Here is a 24,344-nt window from a genome sequence, read left to right on the forward strand (position 1 = left end):
TCCTCTGTTGGGGGTTGACATTCATAATCGAATGTCCCAGGTTGAATGTTACATATTTTGATGTGAGTGTTCTTTTGTGAGGGATAATAAAATTATCAAATTATAATAACCAAGAAAGGCATAAGTGATAACCATAGGGACTACCATAATAGTCCCGTGTGGATGCAAATGAACATTCACTTGTAGCTAAATAATTTAAGCTCCAAATGGTTTTGGAACATAGCATCTGGATGAGATGTTTCTAGAACTTCTTTTGAACGAATTTTCCACAAAGTGAGAAAGTTGATTATTTGTAAATTAGATTAACAAAAAATAAGCTTTCTCTCCCTTGAAATTTTTAGGGAACTTATTGTGAATAATAAGGGCTCCCATATTTTGAAATTGTCCCTAATTTTCCCTAAACTACACCACTCTATTGTGGGGTATAAGGACATGTTGATTCATAAAAGATTCCAATGTTCTTAAATAGTTAATATGTTTTGGAGTCAATGAATTCCTTTCCATTATCTGTGTGAAACTGTTTAAGCTGGGTATGAAACTAGCAATGAATCATGGCAATAAACTCATAGGCGACAATTGGAACTTCTAATTTATTCTTCACGAGACAAATCCAACTAAAATGACTCACACCATGAATCAGAATTAAGAACCCTTGAAAGTGTGATTGGCTTGAAGTCCACATAATATCCATCGATAACTCCTCATATTCCTCACACATCATAATTTTTCTCAGGGACGTTCAAGATACAAAACATAAAATGTAAATAGATGATATCAGAAGACCCATAATAAAAAATATAATTTTGGACAATTAAATGTCCTAATTCAGAGAATGCAAGACATACCATCAGCTAAGATCATAAAGAAGTACACTTTCTATGGAACTTGCAAATACGAGTATTTAGTGGAGACTCAGGACATAATGACATCTTTCAAAATTGAAAGAGGAAATACCTTACATAAAAACATATCATATTACTATCCTTCAAACTCACTAGGTAACGAGATACCTTTTTAATGTTTAGAAACATTATGAAAACACAACATTTTGGGAAGTTCTACATCAAATTTTAAACACTAAATTACACCAAAGTGCTACGTTGCCACGTTCTTCCCTTAGCTGCTGGTGCTGGACTACTGTCATCGGCATGCTCCCCCACTCTACACCAATTTACCCTCCAAGTCGCGAAGCAAAATGAAGTCCCTACTTAAAAAGACTCGAATGAGGCCTCCAACAAAAAAAAGAATCTTAATTTTTCACACCAAATTACATTTTACTTGTGCTATACTCTTCAGATATTCAAAAAGGGTTACTATAACCTGATAAGATTGTCTGCTATCAGTAGCCAGATTGCAAAACAATAGTGGATATTCATTTTGGTACAATGCTCCACCATTGTCCAGACTTTGATAATGCTATCTGATGACGAGACATCCAGATTCAGACACCTCTGTTAACGTCATCCGTTCCGTCATCCTCTATGACATAAACGTCGTTCCATCCCATCCGTCATCCGTTACGACCTACACATCGTTCCGTCCCGTCCGTTATCCTTACGATCAAACATCATTCCGTCCCGTTCGTCATCCTTACGACCTAAATATCGTTTCGTCCCGGCCGCAATCCGTCCGTTCGATGTCGAGACTTGGAGCAGAATTCCAGGCAATCACATCATCATATCATCGTGCCCGTCCGTCCGATGCGTAATCAGATTGACTACGTGGGTGGATATCGAGCCGTTGATTTCCTCGGGCTTTTCTTCTATCTACCCGCTGAAGCCAGTGATAATTTGAGGCGCACTCGAAGCATTCGTAACCTCTCAGCGGAGAAACCCTAGAAGGGTTGAGGGAGGAAGAAGAAGAAGATCTCGGGGGAGGCATTTGGGTCTGATATTTGATGGATTCTGATCAGAGTAAGCTGTTTATTGGGGGTATATCGTGGGAGACGACGGAGGATAAGCTTCGGGAATATTTCGGCAAGTATGGAGAGGTGATGCAAGCCGTGATCATGCGGGATAAGATATCGGGGCGGCCACGAGGGTTCGGATTCATCGTGTTCGCAGATCCCTCGCTTGTTGATCGCGTTCTCCAGGACAAGCACACGATCGACGGCCGCGTTGTATGTTGTTTTTGGATTTTTTGAACTGCCCTTGTTTAGCTCGGACTGTCTCTTATTTATTTAGTTTTTTTCGCTTTTTTTGCGTTGTTCTGCGGAAGAATGATCTTTGTCCGGTTAATGATGCTCGGCGTTGCTAGACTCGTTACAGCTGATCTTCGAAAATTTTCTCGCATCGCATGGCATTCAGTCGATTTACTTTTTCCAAGTCGGGTGTTTTGTGAGGCTAATTCTGTACCTTCCAACATGGCTATGAAATAACGAATTTTCTGAGCATTCTGATCTTCGGGTCTTCATATTTCTTGACGTTTAATTGAATTCACATTTGCAGAAAAAAACTTGTCCATAGTTCTTTTTCTTCTTCCTTTTGGTACTGGGAAGGCCCGTGAAACTTCTATTTTTTGCCACTATTATTGTCGAATGATTTGTTTTAAAAGGTTTTCCAACTCTTTAAGAAGCGACATTTTCTGGGATATTCCTGTTTATATGAGCCAAATCTACTCCAAATTATACATTTATAGTCATCTTCTCTATCACCTCTTCTGATTATTTCTTAATGTGCTTTTTTGAACGTTCTCCAGGTGGAAGCCAAGAGAGCGATGTCGAGAGAAGAACAGAACACCTCCTTCAGGTCTGGTAACCCTGCGTCCAGTAGACCCATGGGAGGAGGTGGAGGTGCTCCTCAGAAGACCAAGAAGATATTTGTTGGAGGCTTACCACCCACACTCTCGGAAGAAGAATTCCGAAAATATTTTGAATCTTATGGCACAGTGACAGACGTCGTAGTGATGTATGATCAGACCACGCAACGCCCCCGCGGCTTTGGTTTCATCTCATTCGATTCCGAAGATGCTGTTGATAGAGTGCTTCATAAGACCTTCCATGATCTGGGAGGCAAGCTAGTTGAAGTTAAAAGGGCCATGCCTAAGGATGCTCTTGGACATGGAGGCGGCGGTGGACGTTCGTTTGGGGGCGGGGGCAGTGGTTACCAAGGCTACGGTGGCCCCAGTCCGGGCTCTGGTCCATATGAAGGAAGAATGGATGGAAACAGATTCATGCCTCCCCAATCAGGTGGAGGCTTTCCTCCTTACGGGTCATCTGGCTATGGTGCTCCAGGTTATGGGTACGGAGCGGCTAGCAACGGCGTCAATTATGGTGGATTTGGCGGGTATGGCGGCGCAGGCGCCGGCTATGGTGGTCCAGGTGGCGGCTATGGCAACCCGAATGGCCCTGGTGGCTATGTAAGTGGGCCACCAGGAGGACCCAGAAGTCCATGGGGTAGTCAACCACCTTCAGGTTATGGGTCTGGCTATGGGTCTGGTTATGGCCCAGGTGGTGGTTCAGGCGGTGGCAACATGCCCGCAGGTCAGTCTCCGGGATCTGGCGGTTATGGAAATCAAGGATATGGTTATGGTGGTTACAGTGGCGGTGGTGGCGGTGGTGGCGGTGGTGATTATGCCTCGCGTGGAGGTAGTGGGGACCACCAGGGATCGGGGTCTGGGTACATGGGAGGTGGCTACGGAGAGGCGGGTGGAGGTTATCCTGCCTCGTGGAAGTCAGATACATCTCAGGGAGGAGGCTACGGGGCCGGACACGCAGGTTATGGTGGCTACGGTGGTTCCCAGACGAGGCAGTCTCAGCATCAGTGATTGAAATCTCCTCTTCAGGGTCCTGTACTTGCTGGTTCCTGTAACGGGCCACCGCCTTCTATGCAGCAGCTGGGAAGGATGCGATCCCTGCATTGGATCGAGACTTGATTTTTGCCACCGGTTGGAATGCTTGAATCCCTGAGCTTCTATAGTGATAGCTCCGTCTAGCTAGTGTAGTGATTAGTTTCCCAAGGATAGTAGATAAGTCTGTTATTTTATTTACTTTCTGCGCGTGTAGTTTGCTTAACGTGGTTATCTTTTGCTATTGTGTTTCTTCTTTTGCCTATAGTATCTAGTGTAATCTAGTGTAGAATTTTCCAATATCATCCTTTATGTTGTTGCCTTGCTGAATGATTTCTCGGCCACTTTTTAGGGCAGAATGAGTGCCCTACTCTCGGCTTAATCAGCTACATGTGTGAGGAAAATACTTTGAAAAATTAATTCTAGCAGCTATTCATCTCTATCCTCATGGGACAAGATAAGATTGACTAATGCAGGTCGTTTAAGATAATGTTTGTCCTGAATAACAACCATAGTCATACAAACTTAATTTTGTCAGTGAACTAGGGATAAATTTGATAATGCCGGTGGTGATAAAACTCTTTCGTTGAAGGTTAGAAATGATGATGACGACGATGATCAGTAGGGTTTAGCAATAGCATAGAGAACAATGTTTGTCCATGTAATAATTGGTTTCTTCTTTTCTTGTTCCTTCCTGTATTTGTTTCCCTGTGGCACAGGGTGGTGTTGGAGCGGCCCACTGGGTGTAGTTGTGGGTTGGAGAAGAGCACAACGGGAGGGATCCCTTTTTTTGGAAGATGGGGGGTGTCTCGCAAGCAGGAAGAAGAAACTTTTCTCAATTTTATGCTCATTCCTTGTCTGATGCATGGACTGATGCAATTGTCCAGGGAAGTATGTGTCCTGTTGAATCGGCTGTTCAACGACGGGCCCATGTAAGTGGGTTTCAGTAATCTTTATTAGGCTTGTATGCAAAATGTCTATATGTTATTGATATTAAGTTCACAGATAGTTTAAAGATCATTGCTAAATTTGGGGAACAACAGGTACATGTAGAATGAATGAAATGATCTTCGACTTTTGCAGCTACAAATTTAACTCCTATAGTTCAATGATTTGCAATCAAAATGGTTGTATTAATTATCCTAAATAAAATTCGGGCATTTGATATTTCCAATGATGGCTTTATAGAAACTGAGATGGTGAGTGGGAGAGATTATATGATAAGAGAAAAATGTACTGGAAGGAGATGTAACCGATCCTTCTCTATCTAGAAAGTGATAGATGACTATATTCGGATGGATGCCAATCTGAATAGCATAAATGGGCTTATTGATTTGATAGTTGTAATTACCAATATCTGGGTTCTAGATGATGATATCAGATATCAGTTGCTACAGTACTGATATCCAATACCATTATTTGTCCCGATATTGGAATCCATCTGTCTCAAGCGTTTGGATGAAGATATTAAATATTGGTGTTGGGGGTATCTAATTCTTCAGAGTCCATTATATAAATAGAATTATAAATGTAAATGTAACCTATATAGAGCTGCTATATGTAGACTATGCTAGAGCATTGACTATATTACTCAAAGGTTTTCATCAATGTCCAATTAATACTTTGCACTTAGTCTGGCCAGGTCCAAAATGAACCGAAATGGATGAACAGCAGGGTCCAGTATATGCTTACCAATATTTTTTTCGTCAACATTTTGTTCAAAATTGTTATTCAAATTTATTTTTTGAAAAAGTTTTTTTTTCAAATTGTTTTTGTTCAAAAGTAATTAAACTATGTAATTTGTTTCCCATATGGGACAGTGGGTGCTCATTTTTTAAACTAGTATCCAGATAATTGGATATCGTTATTCAAATGACGATTTTCAATACAGGTTTCAATATCCACTATATAGACATCAGACTTCAATATCCTATATTAGATTTGAAATCTAGTACCAGCATCTACCACGTCTGGAGGCCAGCGATATCCATCCCAATATCCGGTACTGCCTGAATATTCGATATCTGGTATCTGCAACCGCTGAATTTATCTAGATATCAGATATTGGTTATTCCATAATGGACAGATATTGAATGGTCCCGAGCTGTTGGACGTAAATGGATGAAAATCTTGGACGGATGGAAAGGGACTGAAGGGACTTCCGTTCAGTTATGAAGCTGGGGCATTTTCGTTAGTCCGATTCATCATTCGTCCCAGTTTCATCATTGTCACAAGTCCGTCATCAGTCCCGTTCCGTTATTCATCCGTTACAGAAAATGGAACGGATAACGGATGAATGGATGACAAAGTAAATCAAGATCGAGAGAGAGAGGGAGAGAGATATATAGATAGAGAGAGATAGAGAGAGCGAGAGGAGAGGGAACGATTGAGAGAGAGGAAGACGGAGCGATCAAGAGAGAGACAGAGAGAGAGAGAGACAGAGGGAGGGAGAAGGGGGAGATATATATATATATATATATATATATATATATATATATATATATATATAGAGAGAGAGAGAGAGAGAGAGAGAGAGAGAGAGAGAGAGAGAGAGAGAGAGAGAGAGAGAGAGACACACACGGAGAGAGAGAGAGAGGGAGAGAGAGAGAGATAAAAACAAAGGGAGAGAGAGAGAGAGAGAGAGAGAGAGAGAGAGAGAGAGAGACGGAGAGAGAGATGGCGGGAGAGAGAGAGAGAGAGAGAGAGAGAGCGAGAGGGCGGGAGAGAGAGAGAGAGAGAGAGAGAGAGAGGGAGAGTGGGGGAGAGAGAGAGAAAAAGAGAGAGAGGAGGGAGGGGGAGAGAGGGAGAGAGAGAGAGAGGAGAGGAGAGGGAGAGAGGGAGAGAGAGGGAGAGAGAGGGAGAGAGAGGGAGAGAGAGGGAGAGAGAGGGAGAGAGAGAGGGGGAGGGGGAGGGGGAGGGGGAGGGGGAGGGAGAGAGAGAGAAATAATTCAGTCACCACCTAAAGTCATCCGTCTGGACGATGATGAATGACGTTTTTGAACGGATGGATGACGAAAAATCATCCTTAGCAATAAAATGGTCGACTACTAGGACTCAACGGCCAATGACCCCGTCTATAAATGCGAATCAAGAATAAATACAGGAAGAATAATCGTGGGCTTAGGAATAAGTAAATTTATTATGGCGAACGACCAATGAAATGTTGACATACTGATTTTTAAATTCACTGGGAGAAAAAATAATGCGGTTCGTTGACAAATCTTACCAGTTTAGAATAGGATGAAAATCTAATCGTCGAATGCACTGATATTGCCCGGCCGCGAGAACACGATCTGCACCAACAACAGACCACAGACAACCAATTCATCTTTCTCTCTTCTTCGACGAGGAGAGGGAGGTGGATTATACCTGGTAGTTGCCGAGGGTGCGAGTCTTGAACCCGGCGGCGCAGTAAATGAAGTAATACTCCCACGTCCGAACGAACCTCTCATCGAAACCCAGTTGAAGAATTTCGCTGAAAACCAAATAAAACAAGGACATTTCTTCATGAAACTCGAAATCCAGAGCCTTTCACTCTTGTAGGCATAGTTCTGGATAGTTCCGGATGTGGACGATGGACGGGACGTACGACTTTCGTCCCGTCTGACGTCCAGAGTAAGTTCAGAGATGAAGGACGGGAATGTTTTTCGTCCAACGATAAAAAACCGTGCCGTCCAATCATACCAGGATGGTTTTTCGTCCTGTCCAGTCCTCACGGGATGAATATTAGTCCCGGACGAAAAAAACCCATTTTATATTTTTAAAATATTAATCTAGATTTTTCTAAGTTTTTTAAGGGAAATATGGAGAAGAGATAATGCAAATGGACATGTAGAATTAATTCTGAGCGGCGTCAGTTTGCACGCGCAAAAAAATACAGGGACCTTGATGCAATTTGTCATTGCGAGGCCACGTGGCGAGATCTCAACCATCGGATGTGGATCCGGCGGTTTTTCGTCCACATCCGTCCGTCCATCATCTGAGACCTCCAGACGGATGGTTCTTTCGTCCCGTCCGGTGGTCCCCAGCACGAATTTTCATCCCAAAATTCGTCCATATCCTGGGACGGGACGATTTTTTTTGTCCGGGGACAAAAAATCGTCCCGTCCGCGTCCCTGAACTATACTTGTAGGGCCTTCGATGTGATCGGTTCTGATCTAATCGAGCCAAGACGAGACTGAATTTTTAGATCTGATGGATCGCATCGGCTGGCGAGCACGATTGAGATCCAGCTCAGAAGATCGATCGAACTGGTCGAATCTCAAACCTCTTCTTCTCCATGAAATTATCGCGCCAGTCGAGAAGGGTGCGATAATAGTGAATGCCGATGTTCTCCAGATGCTCAACGCTGGAAAAGAAAGGTTGATGATTCATCAGTGGCAAGAACAAGGAAGATGATGAGAGGGATCTGGCCTCACCATAGCCTTGAGGAAGTAGCCATGGCGGATGTCACTCTACTGAGAGAAGGAAGGCAGCCCCCCGGGAAGATGTACTCCTTGATGAAGTCCGAACTCCTTCTGTACTCGTCGTATCGCTCATCCGGAATCGATATGAACTGATGTGAATGGTGAGAAGGTATGATTCGTATAATAAACCTTTTTTGTTTGAATGTGTGTTCTTTTGGTTGTGTCTGTCGTTTGTTGCTGGCGTTTGTAGCTACTAACCTGGAGAACAAAGAGGCCGTCTTTAGCGAGAACGGACTCGCAGCAACCGAAGAACTCCTCCATGTATTCATGGCCGACTGCTTCTAGCATCTCGCTACAGATGGGTCAAGGGGGTGATCAAAATATTTTCTATCGAATTTAATTTCTTCTGGATAGTTACTAATATTAGTTCTGGATATTAGTTATTCAATAATTGGGTTTCTCACTGGTAATTTCGTGATGGCGACGCATAAATACAAAAGTCTCCTCCATCCTCATAGTTCATATGTTTATTTGCTAGAAAAGCATGTCTTTAATATCTCTGTTTATACGAATCCCACTTTTTTTTATTTTTAATGGGGACGGGAGTGGGAGCTCACCAGGAGACGATACGATCATACTTTCTGGTGCTGGGGAGCTGGCGGTAGTCGCAGAGAAGGAAGGTGGTCCGATCCTGGATGATATTAAGGATTTGAAAAACAAGGAGAGAAATTCGGGTAATTTTATAGGGTTTTGAGTTTTGGGTTTTGGTAGAGCGTACCTCGAGACCAGCTTCCTTAGCTCTCTTCGTGGCCAGCTTCAGCTGTTCTTCGGACAAGGTAATGCCTGTGTACCTGCAGCCGGTCTGCTTCACGAGTTGGATCGCAAAGCTTCCCCAGCCGCAGCCGATCTCAAGAACCTCATGGCTGCTGTTCACTCTCGCCTGCTTAATTCTTACTGAATTAGCACAGAAGAGCGATGAAGAGATAGGCAAGAACTGGGGGAAGGTTAGACCTTCTCGACGAGGAGAGAGATTTTTCTCAGCTGCGCATCCTTGAGGTCTTCGTCCTCTCTCTGGAAGAATTATAATTTCAAGAATTAGGATCCATTTTTTTCAAGAAACCAAGAATTTGGATTATGTTATCAACATTAAGGAAGATTATCCGTATAAAATCACATGCCTCAAAGATGGCGCAGGAGTATGTCATTGTGTCGTCGAGGAACAAAGAGAAGAAATCATTACTCTACAGTAGACGAGAAAAAAGTCAGAATGATGAAAAAATATTATTTTTTAAGAAAAGATAAGTAATTTCGGTTGCATGAGGTGCTTGAAGGAATTTACCAAGTCATAGTGTTGAGAGATATTGCGGCGAGCTTGTGTTAGTGTGTTCTGTCTAGAAATATGACGAAGAAAATACCGCGCCGACCCAAGGGCAGCTGTGAAGAACATGGGCGTCCACCAACCCCGTATCCTAAAAAAAAATTCAATACAATGGATAAAACAAATTATCATTTTTTAGAAAGAAGTTTATCATTTATTCTTTTGATTTAAAGGTCAAAAACCTGTTGTATATCGAACGGTTGGATGAGCTGTTCATATCCCTGTTGTCAATAAGTATCTGAAAAAAATAAATATGTGTGATCATGGCTACTAGAAACGAAATGTAAACTTGAGCTGACTTCCTCAAAATATGATATGGAGAAATAATATTCCCTCAAAATGATCCTCCCTTCTAAGTAATTAAATTATCTGCTATAAATGGATGGAAAATTGGGCCAATAGTGAAGATGTAAGATGATATGTTATCCTCTGATTACCATGAAAAGATTCAAGAGGCCCTCTTTCTTGTCCACGAAAGAGAAATAACCATTAATATAAGCATCGGCAAGGCCCAAGTCTGCTTCGGTGGCTACCTGCCATTCATAAAAGAGAGGAAGAATAATAAAAAAACTTTCCTTTTATGAGAAGATAGACGACAAGAGCAGGAAGATCACCTTCCAGTAGAACAGTGGGCTGTGTATTCTCAGAACCGATTTCTTACTGTTTTTGTCAGGTCCTTCAAAAGAATAAATGGTTCCCCCATCTTCCAACAATCTGCATAATTTTAATTTTTTGAAAAAATTATAATATATTATTCATTTCTAAATTGAGGGATAATGTATCCTCTAAATTAAGAATTATACTTACTCTACAGAACCTTCTTTGACGTATTGGCGGAGGAATTTTGTTACAAAGAAGCGTGCTCCAGTTTCCATAAGCGAAGGCACCATATGAATCTTGTTTTCCAAGATGCAAAGATCTTTTTTGAGAACGCTATTTGCTGCGTTTATCCCAGCCTGCCGGAGGGACAAATGTTTCAAGAACACAAGCCACCGTGGTTATTTGGAAACAGGCGCAGAAAACGGGAGACATAATGGAAATCTTGCGATATAATTATCACAAGGCAACATAATTTGGGTAAATGGAGAAGGCGCACCAGGCCTGGATGGATTCCCAGTTTTCTTTTTTAGCGAGTTTTGGGAAATACTCGAAGCAGACGTTATGGGCATGCTGACGGAATTTCGCCATGACAATTATGGCATGGAGCGACTAAACAGATCACATCTTTTCCTGCTAGCCAAATGCCAAGGGGCTTCTCGAATAGGCGACTTTTGCCCTATTGTGCTCTCAAACTCCATCTACCTCATATTGGCAAAGGTACTGGCAAATCGACTCCGGCAAGTGATCGGTGATTTGGTCGGACCTTTCCAATCCGCATTCATTCTGGGGTGACAGTTGATCGACAGCGCGGTAGTTGCAGGGAAAATCATAGCAGCTTGGCAGAGAGAGGGCAGGAAAGGCTTTATGTGGAAAGCTGATTTTGCTAAGGCATATGGTATACTTGATTGGGAATTTTTATAGGCTTCTATGAGGAAGAGGAACTTTCGAGGGAATGGATACAATGGGTGAGAAGATGTGTGACGTCACATTCTGTCTCGGTCCTCGTGAATGGAAAACCAGAGGGAGGTTGGATCCAACCTCAAAGAGGAGTTAGACAAGGCTGCCCACTGGCCCCCCTTTTATTTGTCCTGGCATTGGATGCCCTGGCCACCTGAACGATAAATATTTGCGCATGGGGCAAGCTGAAGGGCTTCCAATCCGCAAGCTTCCCAACGGGGATACCGATACTTCAGTATGCTGATAACACTACATTCTTCATGGAAGGCTCAGTGGAGGAAGCCTGAAATCTGTCAACGCTATTAGACCTCTTCGCAGATTTCTCGGGCCTACAGATCAACAGTTCCAAATCTGCTTTTTGGCCTTACACCGGAGGAGGATATCCAATGCTCAGAAGCTCTGGGGACTCCCATTGGAACACTTCCAATGCATTATCTAGGGTTACCCCTAAAGAATGGGCGATTAACAGCCATGGACTGGACCCCGGTGGTCGAGAAGGTGGAGAACCGACTCGAGGGATGGCAGAGACGGGTATTATCACGAGCGGGGCTTTTGATATTGATGAGATCGGTACTATCGGCAATACCAATATTTTGCCTCTCAGTCTTCAAGTTGCCTAAGGCGATTGGACATCGATTGGAAGCTCTGATGAGACGATTCTTCTGGAACGGTCCTGGATCAACAATTGGCGCCATATCATCAAGGGTATGGCGGTATCAGCAAGGGTATGGCGCCGTATCATCATGGGAGGTGGTGCGCCGACCAATTGAATATGGCAGGCTGGGAGTATCACCCCTGCAATCCATGAACATGGCACTGCTAACTAAATGGGTGGCCAAGATTATGGGACTAGAGGAGGACATGGTCACGAAAGTATTAAGAGGTATGTACAACGCACCATTGAATTGGGATCAGCGATCGACCCCAATCAAGGAGGCTTCCAAAGCCAAGGGTTCTTTGTACCCAAATTAGGGGATGGAGAGTGCTTTCGTTATTGGCTAGATGACTGGTCAACAAGAGGTCCGATGTGGGAAGCTTTCTGATAGACGCTATTATAAGAAGTACCAGAGAAAAGGAGCCAGATCTGGTCAACGGGCTGTTGACCAGGCTAACTAACCAGAGGAAGGAAGAGACAGGTACCTTGGGCCTATAAATAAGACGTTACACCCAGGAGAAGGTAGACTTTCTTTTCTTGGCAAGTTCTTGGCAGTTACGCCAAGGTCTGGGAACTGCGGAGGAACTCATCTGCCGCGGGAGGGAGGAGTCAACCGCAAGGGTGGCCGCCCGAGGAGATTGATAAGGAGCACCTGCTGAGAGGGAGGAGCCGTCCAATCTAAGAGATATCGTGATTGTATTTCGTTCTTGTTCGCTATCAGACTATTCGGGATCCAAGTCTATTGAAAATTCGTTCATTGTTACAACGAGTGTAACACTTTCCCCCGACTATTTGCATTGACTAGGAGCCCACAAGCTTCAGTGAAAAACTGTTGGGACAACACATGGAATCCAATCTTGCGGGATGCACTGTCTGAACAGAGATTGGAAGATCTCCTGAATATGCGACAGAACATAGTGGATCTACGGCCCGTCAATGGGATAAGGGACGGATGGGTATGGAGGGGAGTCCAAGGGTCAGTTTGCGAATTGTATAAGCAGATCTGGGGGAGTTCGACAAAATATGCAGAAACTATCCTTACGTGTAGATGCCTACGGAAGCAGAAGATACCATTGAAAGTGCAAATTTTTGGTTGGCTGCTTATTAGACGTCGAGTTATGACATGTACTCTCCGAAGGCGCTTTGATCCCCGACACATCAATCGAGTGTCCCATGTGCGGTCTTGGAGAGGAAGACTGTTCTCACCTCTTTTTTGACTGTCCTTTTGCGCAGGCCATTTGGAGAGCTCAGCAGCTGAGAGGGGTGGACATGACATCAGACGAGGCGTGCTGGAAGTCCCTCAAGCGAAGGGTGGGTAGAGGACGGTCGAGCTGGGGAAGGGTACTCGCAGTGCTCTGGATGCTGTGGCTACACCGCGACGAGGTGATATTTAAGGGAAAGGCCGCGTCGCTGGAAACGGTGCAACATGATGTGGAGAAATGTATAACTTACTGGTTCAGTAAGACATAAAGGAGGGAAGAAGGGCCAGGCGGGCCGGGCATGTACTATGTCACGATCTTATAAATCAATAATAATTTCGGGTTGACCATAGATTTCGGGTGGTCTTCCCTCTTTTCATTCAAAAAAAATAATAATTTGGGTAATAAGAGGCCAATGGACACAATGGAAATTACGGTCCTAACTTCCAAAGGAAAAAAAACTGGAAAATTTAGGCACCTCCTCTGAATGCAATGAAAGCGTAGAGATGTTTCACGGCAGTACTTTTTACCTTCAGTCCATCTTCGTGAAACCCGTAACCTGGGAGAGGAAAATGCTTGAGAATTACGAATAAAATTGATGAAAAAGTGATGTTTGATCTTTTAAGTGCTACGGCAGCATATATGATAGCGACAACAAAAATTGAAATAAAGTGAAAAAGGGATATCTATGCCTCAAAGATCATGTAAAACTCCGAGTCAGATAAGCAGGCGAAGTAAAAAAAAGAAAAACCAAAAACTTATGTAGCTTTTGACTCAAGACCCTGGTAAAAGAGAAAGACACTGACTTCGCTTTATAAAATTAACTTGTAAAAATAGGTCTTTTAGTGTTCAGAAAGTAGTCTGTCCTTCGTAAAGGTTAATTATAATGAAACATCATCATCATCAATACGTTCAGAAAAGTGAAAATTTGCCTACCCTGATATGCTCCAGCGAACCATATCTTCCTGCAGCCTTGAATTCCTTTAAGCTCAAGAGAAGCCTTCCAAGCAGCCACTGATGGAACTGGATGGCTTGTAGTCCACTTGAGAAGCATTTTCTTCGGGTTATACGGAGGATTTAGTGTCACAAAGAAGTGCTGATTTGTATCAAGATTCTGAGATTATGATAAATAAACTGTCAGATAGCAGTGCTTGCAAAAAACATACAACTACAACTGTGGGAATAGCGACAAACCTGAAGCAGATTTAGCCAATACGTAAGACAAACTCGACCGTCTGTCTCGCCAAGAAAATTCCAAGAGCTCCAAGCTGCCTGATTTTTGGGCATGAGACTTTTGTCTTTGTGAAGAAATATATCACTGCGAGTCAAATCATTGGGCAATCAGTTAATATAACGGGAACGACAAAACAAAACTGCTATCCATGGACTGTGGCGATGAAATGTTATTGAAAGCATATTTCTGGGCGATGAAACGTAGAATATTCAAATTCTATTCATACATCTATTTTATTGAATTAATATAGGACAATCTAATGCTGAACAACAAGAGAAGGAAAAAAGAGGGCAATATTATAAATTTTATTTTTCCCTTTATATACTACGGGAAAACGACAATATTATAAATATTATTTTAACCCCTCATAAAATCAAGTTTAACTCATCATTACATAATCAGTGTAATAAAAAATCTCCCAGGAATATGCTTAATTTCTAATCAAATATCTGAAAATCGATAAGCATATGTAATAAATCTTCATAATCGACTTCTCTTCCATCTCTCAATTATACTGATCTATCAGTTCACTTCTTTATTGTACCCAGGACTATGACATATACTTGGATGAATAAAGAAGATTAATAAAAATAATTTGACATAATTATAAATTTTTTTGTCGTGTTGAAATGGATGGTCTAAGTTTAGAAAATGAATTATTAAAAAAAGTCCAGAATAAAAAAGTTGACAGTGAAAACTGTGAGATATGTTAATAAAATAGTAAATTGTTGTAAAATACTATGGTCTTGTTAGATCACGCAGTACTAAATTATGGGCCAGAGGCCATGTATATGTAATAGAATAACCCTAGGGGATAATGGAAAACCTAACTGAGAGCAGCTGACTGAGAGGGCCCAATAGAGGCCCAATAAGAGCCCACTAAGGGCCCATTAAGGGTCCAATAGTGGGGAGCCCATTAGGGCTAAATATTAGGTCCAATAAGGACCTAATATTTACTGGGCCTGATGAACATCAGGCCCAGTCTCCAACGGTCAGGAAACTGACCGTTGGACATCCAGCTGCGAAAAGCAGCTGGATGTAACCTTTCCAACGGACATATTTTTTCAAAAATATGACCGTTGGAAAGGCTGTTCTCTCTCTTGTTTAAAGTATATAAAAGGGGGCACTGGTGAAGTAAATAGATGATCCATTTTTTCTGCCCAATCTTCTGTGCATCTTTCTCTCTATCTCTCTCCTCTCCCATCCTCTCTCCCATCACTTACAGGTCTTGAGCAGTAAAATTTTCAGCTGAAGTGTTGCTTGGATTCTGCGCATACTCGCTCAAAACCAAAGAAGGAAAAGCAGGAGAATGGGACACATTAAAGACAACAATTCAGAGATAAAGCTGAATACCTGTAGACGTACTGAAAGGCACCGAGGACTCTCGTTTCCTCATAGGTAGCCTGTTTTCCTAAAATTTTCAAGGCATCTGGAGCATGAACGCACAAAATGCACTTATCATAAAGATCTTCTGATCCATCGGCACATAAAACAGTGCAACCTGAAAAGATAAATATTACACTCATTAAACACCCTCATCTCATAGGTTACTGTACCACGAAAAGAATCACAGGCTTAAAATGTGAAGTCATAATCACTGTAGTTCAAAATACAAATGCTGATCTTAGAGCGTTTGGGAACGCCATCTAAATTATTTGATATCCAAATAATGAATAGACTGTCACAGGAAAAGACAACTCTCATGCTCACCATCATCGACTGAGGAGACAGATTCCACAACGGAACCCACTCTAATTTGACAATTTCTGGTCTCCAGTTCTCTCCTTACCTGTGGTACTTAGGAAATTTAAGTCAACCAGAATCTCTTACAACTAACGGACATTACGACTGAGAGGATAAAAAGTGTATTAGGAAACATAAAACTATTACTGGACCATAATCAATTACCTTTCTAACATATTCCTGCGAACGACCCTTCACTGTTAGCCATGGAGGACGACCGAAAACCTGCAAAGTAGACCAAGTTGAATATCATAAAAAAACACAATAAAGAAAAAAATTATTATTATTTACGTTGAGACAGATTTTATAAGAATGTCCACGGCGGTTAAATTACTGGACCATTTCGCCTCCATCATTCCTAATGGATCTGCTGCACAAGTCAGCTTTTGGAAGTGCCGATCACATGTCAAGGAAAATGATGAGATTACCTGAAGTAAATGGTGGTTGCGGCAGAATGAGAGGACAGAGAATGCAGAAAAAGTCATTACTCCGTCTGAGGGACAAGACCAAATCGAAGAACATATTGGAACCTGGGAAACATCTAACCACTGAGAGACTAAAAATGAAACAAGGAAAAGAAGACAAAATAATTCGATCGCTCTTACAAGATATGCCTTCTGGAATAAGCTAGAATAACCGCGCGATTTGACGAAGTCCCCCAACGTTTCATTGCGATCCAGGTCTGGATTGTTCTCAAGATCCTCGAGATACCTACAATAGAAAAAGTAGGTACCCACAAAAAATAAGTTGAAGGCTTTCATGGACAAAAGATTGCGTCTACGAGTTAAGAAACATAGCATATTCATGCAGGTTGCGGCAAATTATCAGATTGAAAATACCGAAGAAGATAGCAACATAACTGAATGCGTTAGAAGACTAGCCGTACGGCTAGGTGTCTACCACAAAGCCTACTTACATTCTTCCCGATAAAATGTCTAGCCGTATGTCTAGATATGTCCACGACTTTGATCACTGATTTTGACCTAGATCAGCGTTCACCAACCTTGTCTAACCACGATCTTAGCCAGGTGAAGAATCCGAGGAGCAAAATCTCAATCCAAGGGGAAGTGCGATCTGAAACATCAGCTCCTCAACGATCGAAATCTCCGGTACTCAAATCTTCTGAAGAATCAACGTCAAATCGGCTACAGATCTCTCCCTCCGCCCCGAGAGCACCGTGCCACCTCCTTCCCGCCAAAACTAACCGACTCTTGCGTTCAAATAAATCAGCCCGGCCCGCCAACTACTAATCGATGACGACTCATCGTCGTTTCCGTCCGAGACGAAAGTACGGATGACGAGGACGAGATTCGTCCTCGATTTTTGAAAAACTAGGCTACCGTAACAGACTTTGGCTGTAAATTGCAGAGGAAGAAGAAGAGTACCGGAGAACGTCGTCCTTGAACTTGAGGATTTCGCGGATCATTCGCCAGAAGATAGGGTTTGCGGCGTTGCTCTTCTGCGCGAAGAGCCCGGCGAGGCCGTTGCTGCTGCCCCACTCGTATCCCTTCCCGGCGTCAAGGCTCACCGAGAAGGACATATCCGACTTCTCCATCTCCACACCCAGCGTCTCGTACATCTCCATCATGTTCGGATACGTCACCTGCGAGGCAAATCTCAAAGACATCAAATCCTTGTTCCCAGTAATTGCTAGAAATTGCACGTGATTGCTAGTAATTGCCAGTGATTGCTAGAAATTGCTAGAGAATTGCTAGTAATTGCTTGTCATTGCTAGTGATTGCTGGAAATTGCTAGAAATTGCTACAAATTGCTAGTATTGCTAGAACTTGCTAGTGATTGCTAGTAATTTCTAGAAATTGATAGAAACTGCTAGTCATTGCTAGAAATTGCCAGTGATTGCTAGTGATTGTTAGAAACTGCTAGTGATTGCTACAAATTGCCAGTGATTGCTAGAAACTGCTAGAAACTGCTAGAAATTGCCAGTGATTGCTAGTGACTGTAAAAAATTGCTAGTGATTGCTAGAAATTGCCCAGTGATTGCCAGTGACTGTTAGAAATCGCTAGTGACTGCTAGAAATGGATAATGACTGCTAGAAATTGCTAGTGATCTAGATCACTAGGCAGAACCTAGATAGTGATTGCTAGAGATCGCTAGTTATTGATAAAAATTTCTAGGAATTGCTAGTGATTGCTTGCGATTGCTAGAAATTGCTGGTGATTGGAGAGGAATAGGGAAAATGATGGAGGAAATGGTGTATACTCGATTGAAGACCATGAATCCGAGGTCGAGATCTACGCCGTCCGCGGCGACGGTTCTGGCATGGCCGCCGAGATACTCCTCGCTCTCGTAGAGCACCACCTCCGCCTCGCCTGAGACAACGAGCGCGTAGGCCGCCGCCAGACCGCTGACGCCAGCCCCCACCACCGCCACCCGCATTGTCGCTCAAAAACGAAGACGAAGCCGAGCTCCCACTGAATCTCCGCGAGCAGCGAGCCTACGCGAGTCCTATCTTCAACACATTATTTATACTGGAGAGAGAGATGGCGCCAAATCGGCCACGTAGGATCTTAATTTTTCTATTTTGACGCCCACTCAATCCTCCAATCGCAACTCGCCACGTGTCCCAATTGAGTTCTACGTTGACTCGTCACAGGTAGGTCCCACATAGGACTTAATTTCTCTATGTTGACGCCCACGCAAGTCTCCAATCACAAGTCGCCACGTGTCCCAATCAAATTTGACGTTGACCATGTACGTGGCAAGTAGGTCCCATGAAGGACCTTAATTTTTCTTTGTTGAGACTGGTTAGAATCTTATAAATGAACATGATTGTGAAATGAAGGGATACCTGGAGGTTTAGTGTTTCATCCTCCCTACCAAAGTCATCCAAAAGAACTTCAGGCATGATAGCTACATTCATATCGTCCACGTCGAACTGGTTCTCACAAAGGACCTTAGTTTTTCTATGTTGACGCACTCTCCACTGCCACGTGTCCCAATCAAATTTCAGGTTGACCGTGCACGTGGCAGGTGGGTCCCACTTTTGACCAGGAAGAAAATAGCAGCGGTCTTCGTTCCCTCTCCTGGCCGCGATAATCGGTAATCGGTAAGCGAAGATAGAAAGAGAGAGAGAGAGAGATTTAGAGAGAGAGGGAGGGGGTGTCGCTGGTTTCTCGCTCTAGGCGGCGGCGGAGGAGGAGAATGGTGGAGGGCGGCGCCGCGGCGCGGCGGAGATAGAGCGAGGGCCGGAGATGGGGAGGCGGTCGTCGCTGGCGAGCTCGTCGTACATAACGCGGTCGGACGCGGAGTCGGACGCGGACGGCGAGCTGGAATGGCCGTTCGGACGGATCGAGTCGCTGTCCGAGGGGGAGGTGCGGGAGACGGCGTACGAGCTCTTCTTCGTGTGTTGCAGGGCGGCGGCGGGGGGGTTGGGCCGGGGGGCGGCGCTGGCTTACTTTCCGGAGGGGATGAACGAAGGGGGGGAGGGGTCGCCGGCGAGGGGGCGGGCGGCGCCGCCGGGGGTGGCGGCGGCGAGCAGGGTGAAGCGGGCGTTGGGGCTTAATGTGAGGGGGGCGTCGCCGATGACGACAATGCAGCATTGCTCGTCGCCGTCGAGGGCTGTGAAGCGGCCGATGACGTCCGCCGAGATCATGCGCCAGCAGATGAGGGTGACGGAGCTTACGGATAGCCGTCTCCGGAAGACGCTAGCGCGGAGCCTCGTCGGCCAGGTATCATCATCATCATCATCATCATCATCATCTTCTTCTTCATAATCATCATCATCATCATCTTCATTATCATCATCATCATCATCCTCATCTTCTTCATCATCGTCGCCTTCTTCTGCTTCTTCATCGTCTTCTTTCTCCTCATCATCATTATCATCTTCATCATCATCATCATCATCATCATCATCATCATCATCTTCATCGTCATCATCATCATCATCTTCTTCTTCATCATCGTCGCCTTCTTCTGCTTCTTCATCGTCTTCTTTCTCCTCATCATCATCATCATCATCATCATCATCATCTTCATCATCATCATCATCTTCTTCATCATTGTCGCCTTCTTCTGCTTCTTCATCGTCTTCTTTCTCCTCCTCCTCATCATCATCATCATCGTCGTCGTCGTCATCATGATCACCTTCTTCTTCGCCGTCATCTTTCTCCGCCTTATCATAATCATCATTATCGTCATCATGATCACCTTCTTCTTCGTCGTCATCTTTCTCCGCGTTTATCATAATCATCATTATCGTCATCATGATCACCTTATTTTTCATCGTCTTCTTTCTCCGCGTTCTCATAATAATCATCATCGTCATCATCATCACCTTCTTCTTCGTCGTCATCTTTCTCCGCGTCATCATAATCATTATCACCTTCAACTTCATCGTCTTCTTTCGCCTAGTTATCATCATCATCATCAACTACTTCTTCCTCATCATCTTCTTCTTCATAATCGTCATCTTTCTCCTTGTTATCATCATTATCACTGCCATCGTCATCGTCAACTTCTTTTTCTTAGTTACTCTTTATCTTATTTATTATCATGACCATCATTATCTTCTTCTTATTCTTTCTCCTTTTATCCTCATCATCTTCTTCTTCCTCCCCTTTATCATCATCTTCGTCACCGTCGTCATCATCACCATCTTCATCTTCTTCTTCTTTCTCATCTTTATCATCATCGTCCTCATCGTCACCATCATCATCTTCATTTTCTTCTTCTTCCTCTCCTTGTTTTTTTTATCATCATCGTCATATCATTATCTAATTCAGCTTCCTCTTTCTCCTATGTATCGTCATTATCGTCGTCATAATCATCATCATCTTCTTCTTAATATTATTCTTGTTGTTCTTCTTCTTGTTCTTGTTTTCCATTATCATCATCATCATTATATCCTACTTCCTCTTTCTCTTATTTATCATCACGATCATCATTATCTCCTGCTTCCTCTTTATCTCATTTATCATCATCACCATCATCATCATTACCTCCTTCCGCTTCTTCTTTCACCGATTTATTATCACCACCATCAATCTCTTATCGTTCATCATCGCGATCATCTCATACTTCTTCTGATCATCCTGTTATCTTCTCCTCTTTCTTCATCCGCGGACAGACGGGGAGAAGAGTGGAGACGATAATCCTCCCGCTGGAGCTACTCCGTCAAATAAAGTCCTCAGACTTCGCCAACACGGAAGACTATCATCTCTGGCAACGCCGACAGCTCAAAATCCTCAAAGCGGCCCTCCTCCTCCATCCTTCCACGCCTCTAGACAAATCAAACCCGGTCATCTCCGGCCTTCGCGAAGCCGCCGCGCTCGTAGAGACCAAGCCCATGGACACAACCAAAACCTCCGAACCCATGCGCGCCCTCTGCGAGTCCGTCTTAGCCCTGGCCTGGCGCAGCCCGGCCGCCCCCGCCGAGCCCGCCTGCCGCTGGGCCGACGGCTTCCCCTTCAATCTCCACATCTACCTCGCCCTTCTAAACTCCGTCTTTGACGCTAAGAACGAGACTCTTGTCTTAGACGAGGTAGACGAGCTCCTGGAACTTATAAAGAAGACCTGGCCAACGCTCGGCCTCAACAGAGCCACCCACAACGCCTGCTTCGCCTGGGCTCTTCTCCACCACTTCGTCAAAACAGGCCAGACAGAGCAGGAGCTCCTCCGCGCTTCTCTCGCCGTGCTCTCGGAAGTGAACCACGACTGGAGGCGATTTCAAAGGGATACAGTCTACGTTAGAACTCTCTCCCCCGCCTTGGCTTCTATCCTTGGCTGGGCCGATAAGAAACTACTTGACTATCGCTTCTTCTTCGCCGGAGAAGGGGCTTCTGCGCTTATGGAGAGCGTCCTTCTCTTGGCCCTCTCCGCCGCCCAAATCATCGACGAAGACGTCGCTGGGGCAGAACCCGTCGATTTCGCCGAGAATCGCGTCGATTACTACATCAGATCTTCTCTTCGGAACGCCTTCACCAGGGTAGAGTCTTCCTTTCACTGTCTTCTTCTTCGGTCTTAGCGTATTTTCTCTGCGCAGGTTCTCGACGATGGCGCGGACTGGAGGAGCGAATCGACGGGGGGAGAGAAGAGCGAGCTTCTGGTGGAGCTTGCGGCGGAGACGGAGGAGATGGGCTTGCAGGAGAGGCTACGATTCAGCCACGTCTTCAAGCGATGGCATCCGACGGCGGCGGCGGTGGCCGCGGTGACGCTTCATAACTGCTACGGCGTTGTGCTGAGGCAGCACTTGGAAGGGGATTCCACGCTAACTCCTGAGTCGATGCGCGTCATTCAAGCGGCGGATAGGCTGGAGAAGAAGCTCGCCCAAATCGCTGTTGAGGACTTTGAAGACTGCGACGACGGCGGGAAGAGCATCGTCGAAGAGATTGTCCCTTTCGAGCTCGACGCTATCACGACCTCTCTCACTAGGAACTGGATCGAGGACAAGCTCAGCTGCATCAGAGATTGCCTTCAAAGAGCCAAGGACACAGAGGTTGAAAACTTACCCAGAAAACTTACGCAATATATCTCTTGAATTTAGCGGTTTTTTTTCTGAGAATCTTGTTGTTTTTGTTCGTCTTCGTGGCGAAGACATGGAACGCGAAGGTGAAGGGCGAGCAGCACGCGAGCTCGGCGGAGGAGATGATGAAGTTGGCGAGAGAAATAGTGGACGATTTTGTCGTCAGCCCTCTCGGATTCAGAGAAGACATGGTGGAATATCTCGCCGAAGGCCTGGGAAGCGTTCTTCTCGACTACACCGCCTTCGCCGCTTCCTGCGGTAGAAACCCCTAACCCTAACCCTAACCCTAATCGTAAGCTCGACCGTTACGAAGAGCTGGGTTTCTCGCAGGGTCGAGGAAGAGCTACATTCCGGTGCTGCCCCCCCTGACGAGATGCAACCAAGACTCAGCCTTCGTGAAGCTGTGGAAGAAGGCGGCGCCGTGCAAGGCCCCGCTGGACGACGGCGACGTCAGGCGGTGGCCGGGCTACGCGGACCACCCGCGCCCGGCGGCGAGCCGCGGCACCCACCGGCTCTACGTCCGGCTCAACACCCTCCACTACCTGCTCGCCCACCTGCACCACCTCGATAAGACCCTGACCCGCCGAGCCCCGGCGCGCGGCTACCGCGAGGGGCCCCTCTTCGAACCGGTCCGCTCTTCCGTGCAAGGCGCGGTGCAGAAGGTGGCGGAGGTGGCGGCCTGCCGGCTAACCTTCCTCGACTCGAGCAGCGTTCTCTACGAAGGGCTCTACGCCGGGGACGTGGCGAACGCCAGGATACGCCCTGCGCTGCGCCGTTTGAAGCAGAATTTGGCGTGGATTGGAGAGGCGGTGGCGGAGCGAGCTCAGAGCATCGCTATCAGAGAGCTGATGAAGGCCACGTTCGAGGCTTTCTTGATGGTTTTATTGGCCGGGGGAGCTTGCCGGGCTTTCCAGAGAGAAGAGCAGGGGATGATAGCGGAGGACTTGGCCGGGTTGAAGAAGGTGTTCGCGGCGTGCGGAGAAGGGGTGGTGGAGGAGGAGGTGGTGGAGAGGGAGGCGAGGGTGGCGGAGGGCGTGGTGGCGTTGATGGCGCAGACGACGGAGCAGTTGGTGGAGGATTTGGGCGCGGCGGCGCGCGAGTCGGCGTGCGCGGGGATGGGCCTGGCGGCGCTGGCCGGGCGGAAGCTGCCGATGCCGCCCACGACGGGGAAGTGGGGTCGCTCCGACGCGAACACGATTCTGCGGGTGCTCTGCCACCGGGACGACGAGGCCTCCAACCGGTTCTTGAAGAAGACCTTCCAGATGGCCAAGAGGAGGTGAATTCCGCCCTTGTTTTCCTTCGCTCAGAGGTGTAATTTGCGACAGGAAGAACGCGAATCCCACGCCGGGGATAACGTTCAGCCAGAGTACAAATCCCCAGTATATATAGCATTTTACACAACCTCCTTTGGGTTCACTTGCGGCAAGTCCAAAAGTTTCTACAGATTTAAAATCATCTAATGAATTTGCATTATGCTTGTATCCATGGGATTCGTTGCTTGAGTTTGGTTGTCGAAGGAGCCATCGTCAAGTTTTTTTGTGACATTATTATCGCTTGAAGTTATCTGCATGGATAGGGATTGGAACAGTCTGCATGGAAATGTTTTTATCCTCTCCCTATCCATGGAAATGCTTTTTAGCCTTCGTTGAAAGACTCAATATTAGACATAATCAGATATCAATCAGACATCAATTTGTCGCGTCATCTCATGATGCCTGGCAGTTCTGGGCAGATCAATTTTCCTCAATGATCAAAATACGATTGTACTGATGGTACATACCCCAAAGGATAAGTTCATTACATCAAAGAGCTATTTCACATTCAAACTACAGTTATTGCGTGATTTATCTATCCTAATCAAAGAAATGCAACCTTGTCATAAATATTAATCGTTCATGGAT

General features: G+C 45.0%; 3 protein-coding genes across 7 annotated transcripts; 2 read left to right on the top strand and 1 right to left on the bottom strand.

Annotated features, from left to right (window-relative positions):
- The first annotated feature begins 1,780 nt into the window (after positions 1-1,780).
- On the top strand, positions 1,781-4,911 carry LOC144700212 (heterogeneous nuclear ribonucleoprotein 1-like). Of its 2 annotated transcripts, XR_013580689.1 has the most exons (3): positions 1,781-2,119; positions 2,698-3,885; positions 4,506-4,911. XR_013580689.1 is itself a non-coding variant. In XM_078571660.1 (2 exons), the coding sequence occupies exons 1-2, from the start codon at positions 1,898-1,900 to the stop codon at positions 3,763-3,765; spliced, it is 1,290 nt and encodes a 429-aa protein (XP_078427786.1). In that variant the 5' UTR covers positions 1,781-1,897; the 3' UTR covers positions 3,766-4,116. The 2 variants fall into 2 exon arrangements, 1 of the variants encoding a protein (XP_078427786.1); XM_078571660.1 differs by lacking the exon at positions 4,506-4,911 and having other exon boundaries at positions 2,698-4,116.
- Positions 4,912-5,676: 765 nt separating this feature from the next.
- Positions 5,677-18,412, bottom strand: LOC144700210 (uncharacterized). Of its 4 annotated transcripts, none has more exons than XM_078571657.1 (24): positions 18,180-18,412; positions 17,344-17,561; positions 16,564-16,669; positions 16,387-16,488; positions 16,124-16,183; positions 15,926-16,004; positions 15,569-15,716; positions 14,176-14,299; positions 13,918-14,095; positions 13,512-13,540; positions 10,378-10,526; positions 10,185-10,284; positions 10,008-10,103; positions 9,753-9,808; positions 9,532-9,661; positions 9,371-9,433; positions 9,204-9,263; positions 8,971-9,132; positions 8,810-8,883; positions 8,205-8,450; positions 8,054-8,134; positions 7,156-7,261; positions 7,013-7,079; positions 5,677-5,826 (listed from the first exon to the last, which is right to left on the bottom strand). In XM_078571657.1, exons 1-23 carry the CDS (start codon positions 18,354-18,356, stop codon positions 7,035-7,037), a joined length of 2,589 nt encoding a protein of 862 aa, XP_078427783.1. In that variant the 5' UTR covers positions 18,357-18,412; the 3' UTR covers positions 5,677-5,826; positions 7,013-7,034. The 4 variants fall into 4 exon arrangements, with proteins under 4 accessions (XP_078427783.1, XP_078427784.1, XP_078427785.1 ...); XM_078571658.1 differs by having other exon boundaries at positions 5,739-5,817; XM_078571659.1 differs by lacking the exon at positions 5,677-5,826 and adding an exon at positions 8,451-8,544 and having other exon boundaries at positions 6,904-7,079; positions 8,205-8,341.
- Positions 18,413-21,165: 2,753 nt separating this feature from the next.
- Positions 21,166-23,749, top strand: LOC144715670 (protein unc-13 homolog). Its single transcript, XM_078590629.1, has 4 exons — positions 21,166-21,906; positions 21,964-22,416; positions 22,515-22,701; positions 22,774-23,749. Exons 1-4 carry the CDS (start codon positions 21,268-21,270, stop codon positions 23,721-23,723), a joined length of 2,229 nt encoding a protein of 742 aa, XP_078446755.1. The 5' UTR covers positions 21,166-21,267; the 3' UTR covers positions 23,724-23,749.
- Positions 23,750-24,344: the final 595 nt, after the last annotated feature.

This window comes from Wolffia australiana, chromosome 2, assembly GCF_029677425.1.
Source record: "Wolffia australiana isolate 7733 chromosome 2, ASM2967742v1".
NCBI classification, from domain to species: domain Eukaryota; kingdom Viridiplantae; phylum Streptophyta; class Magnoliopsida; order Alismatales; family Araceae; genus Wolffia; species Wolffia australiana.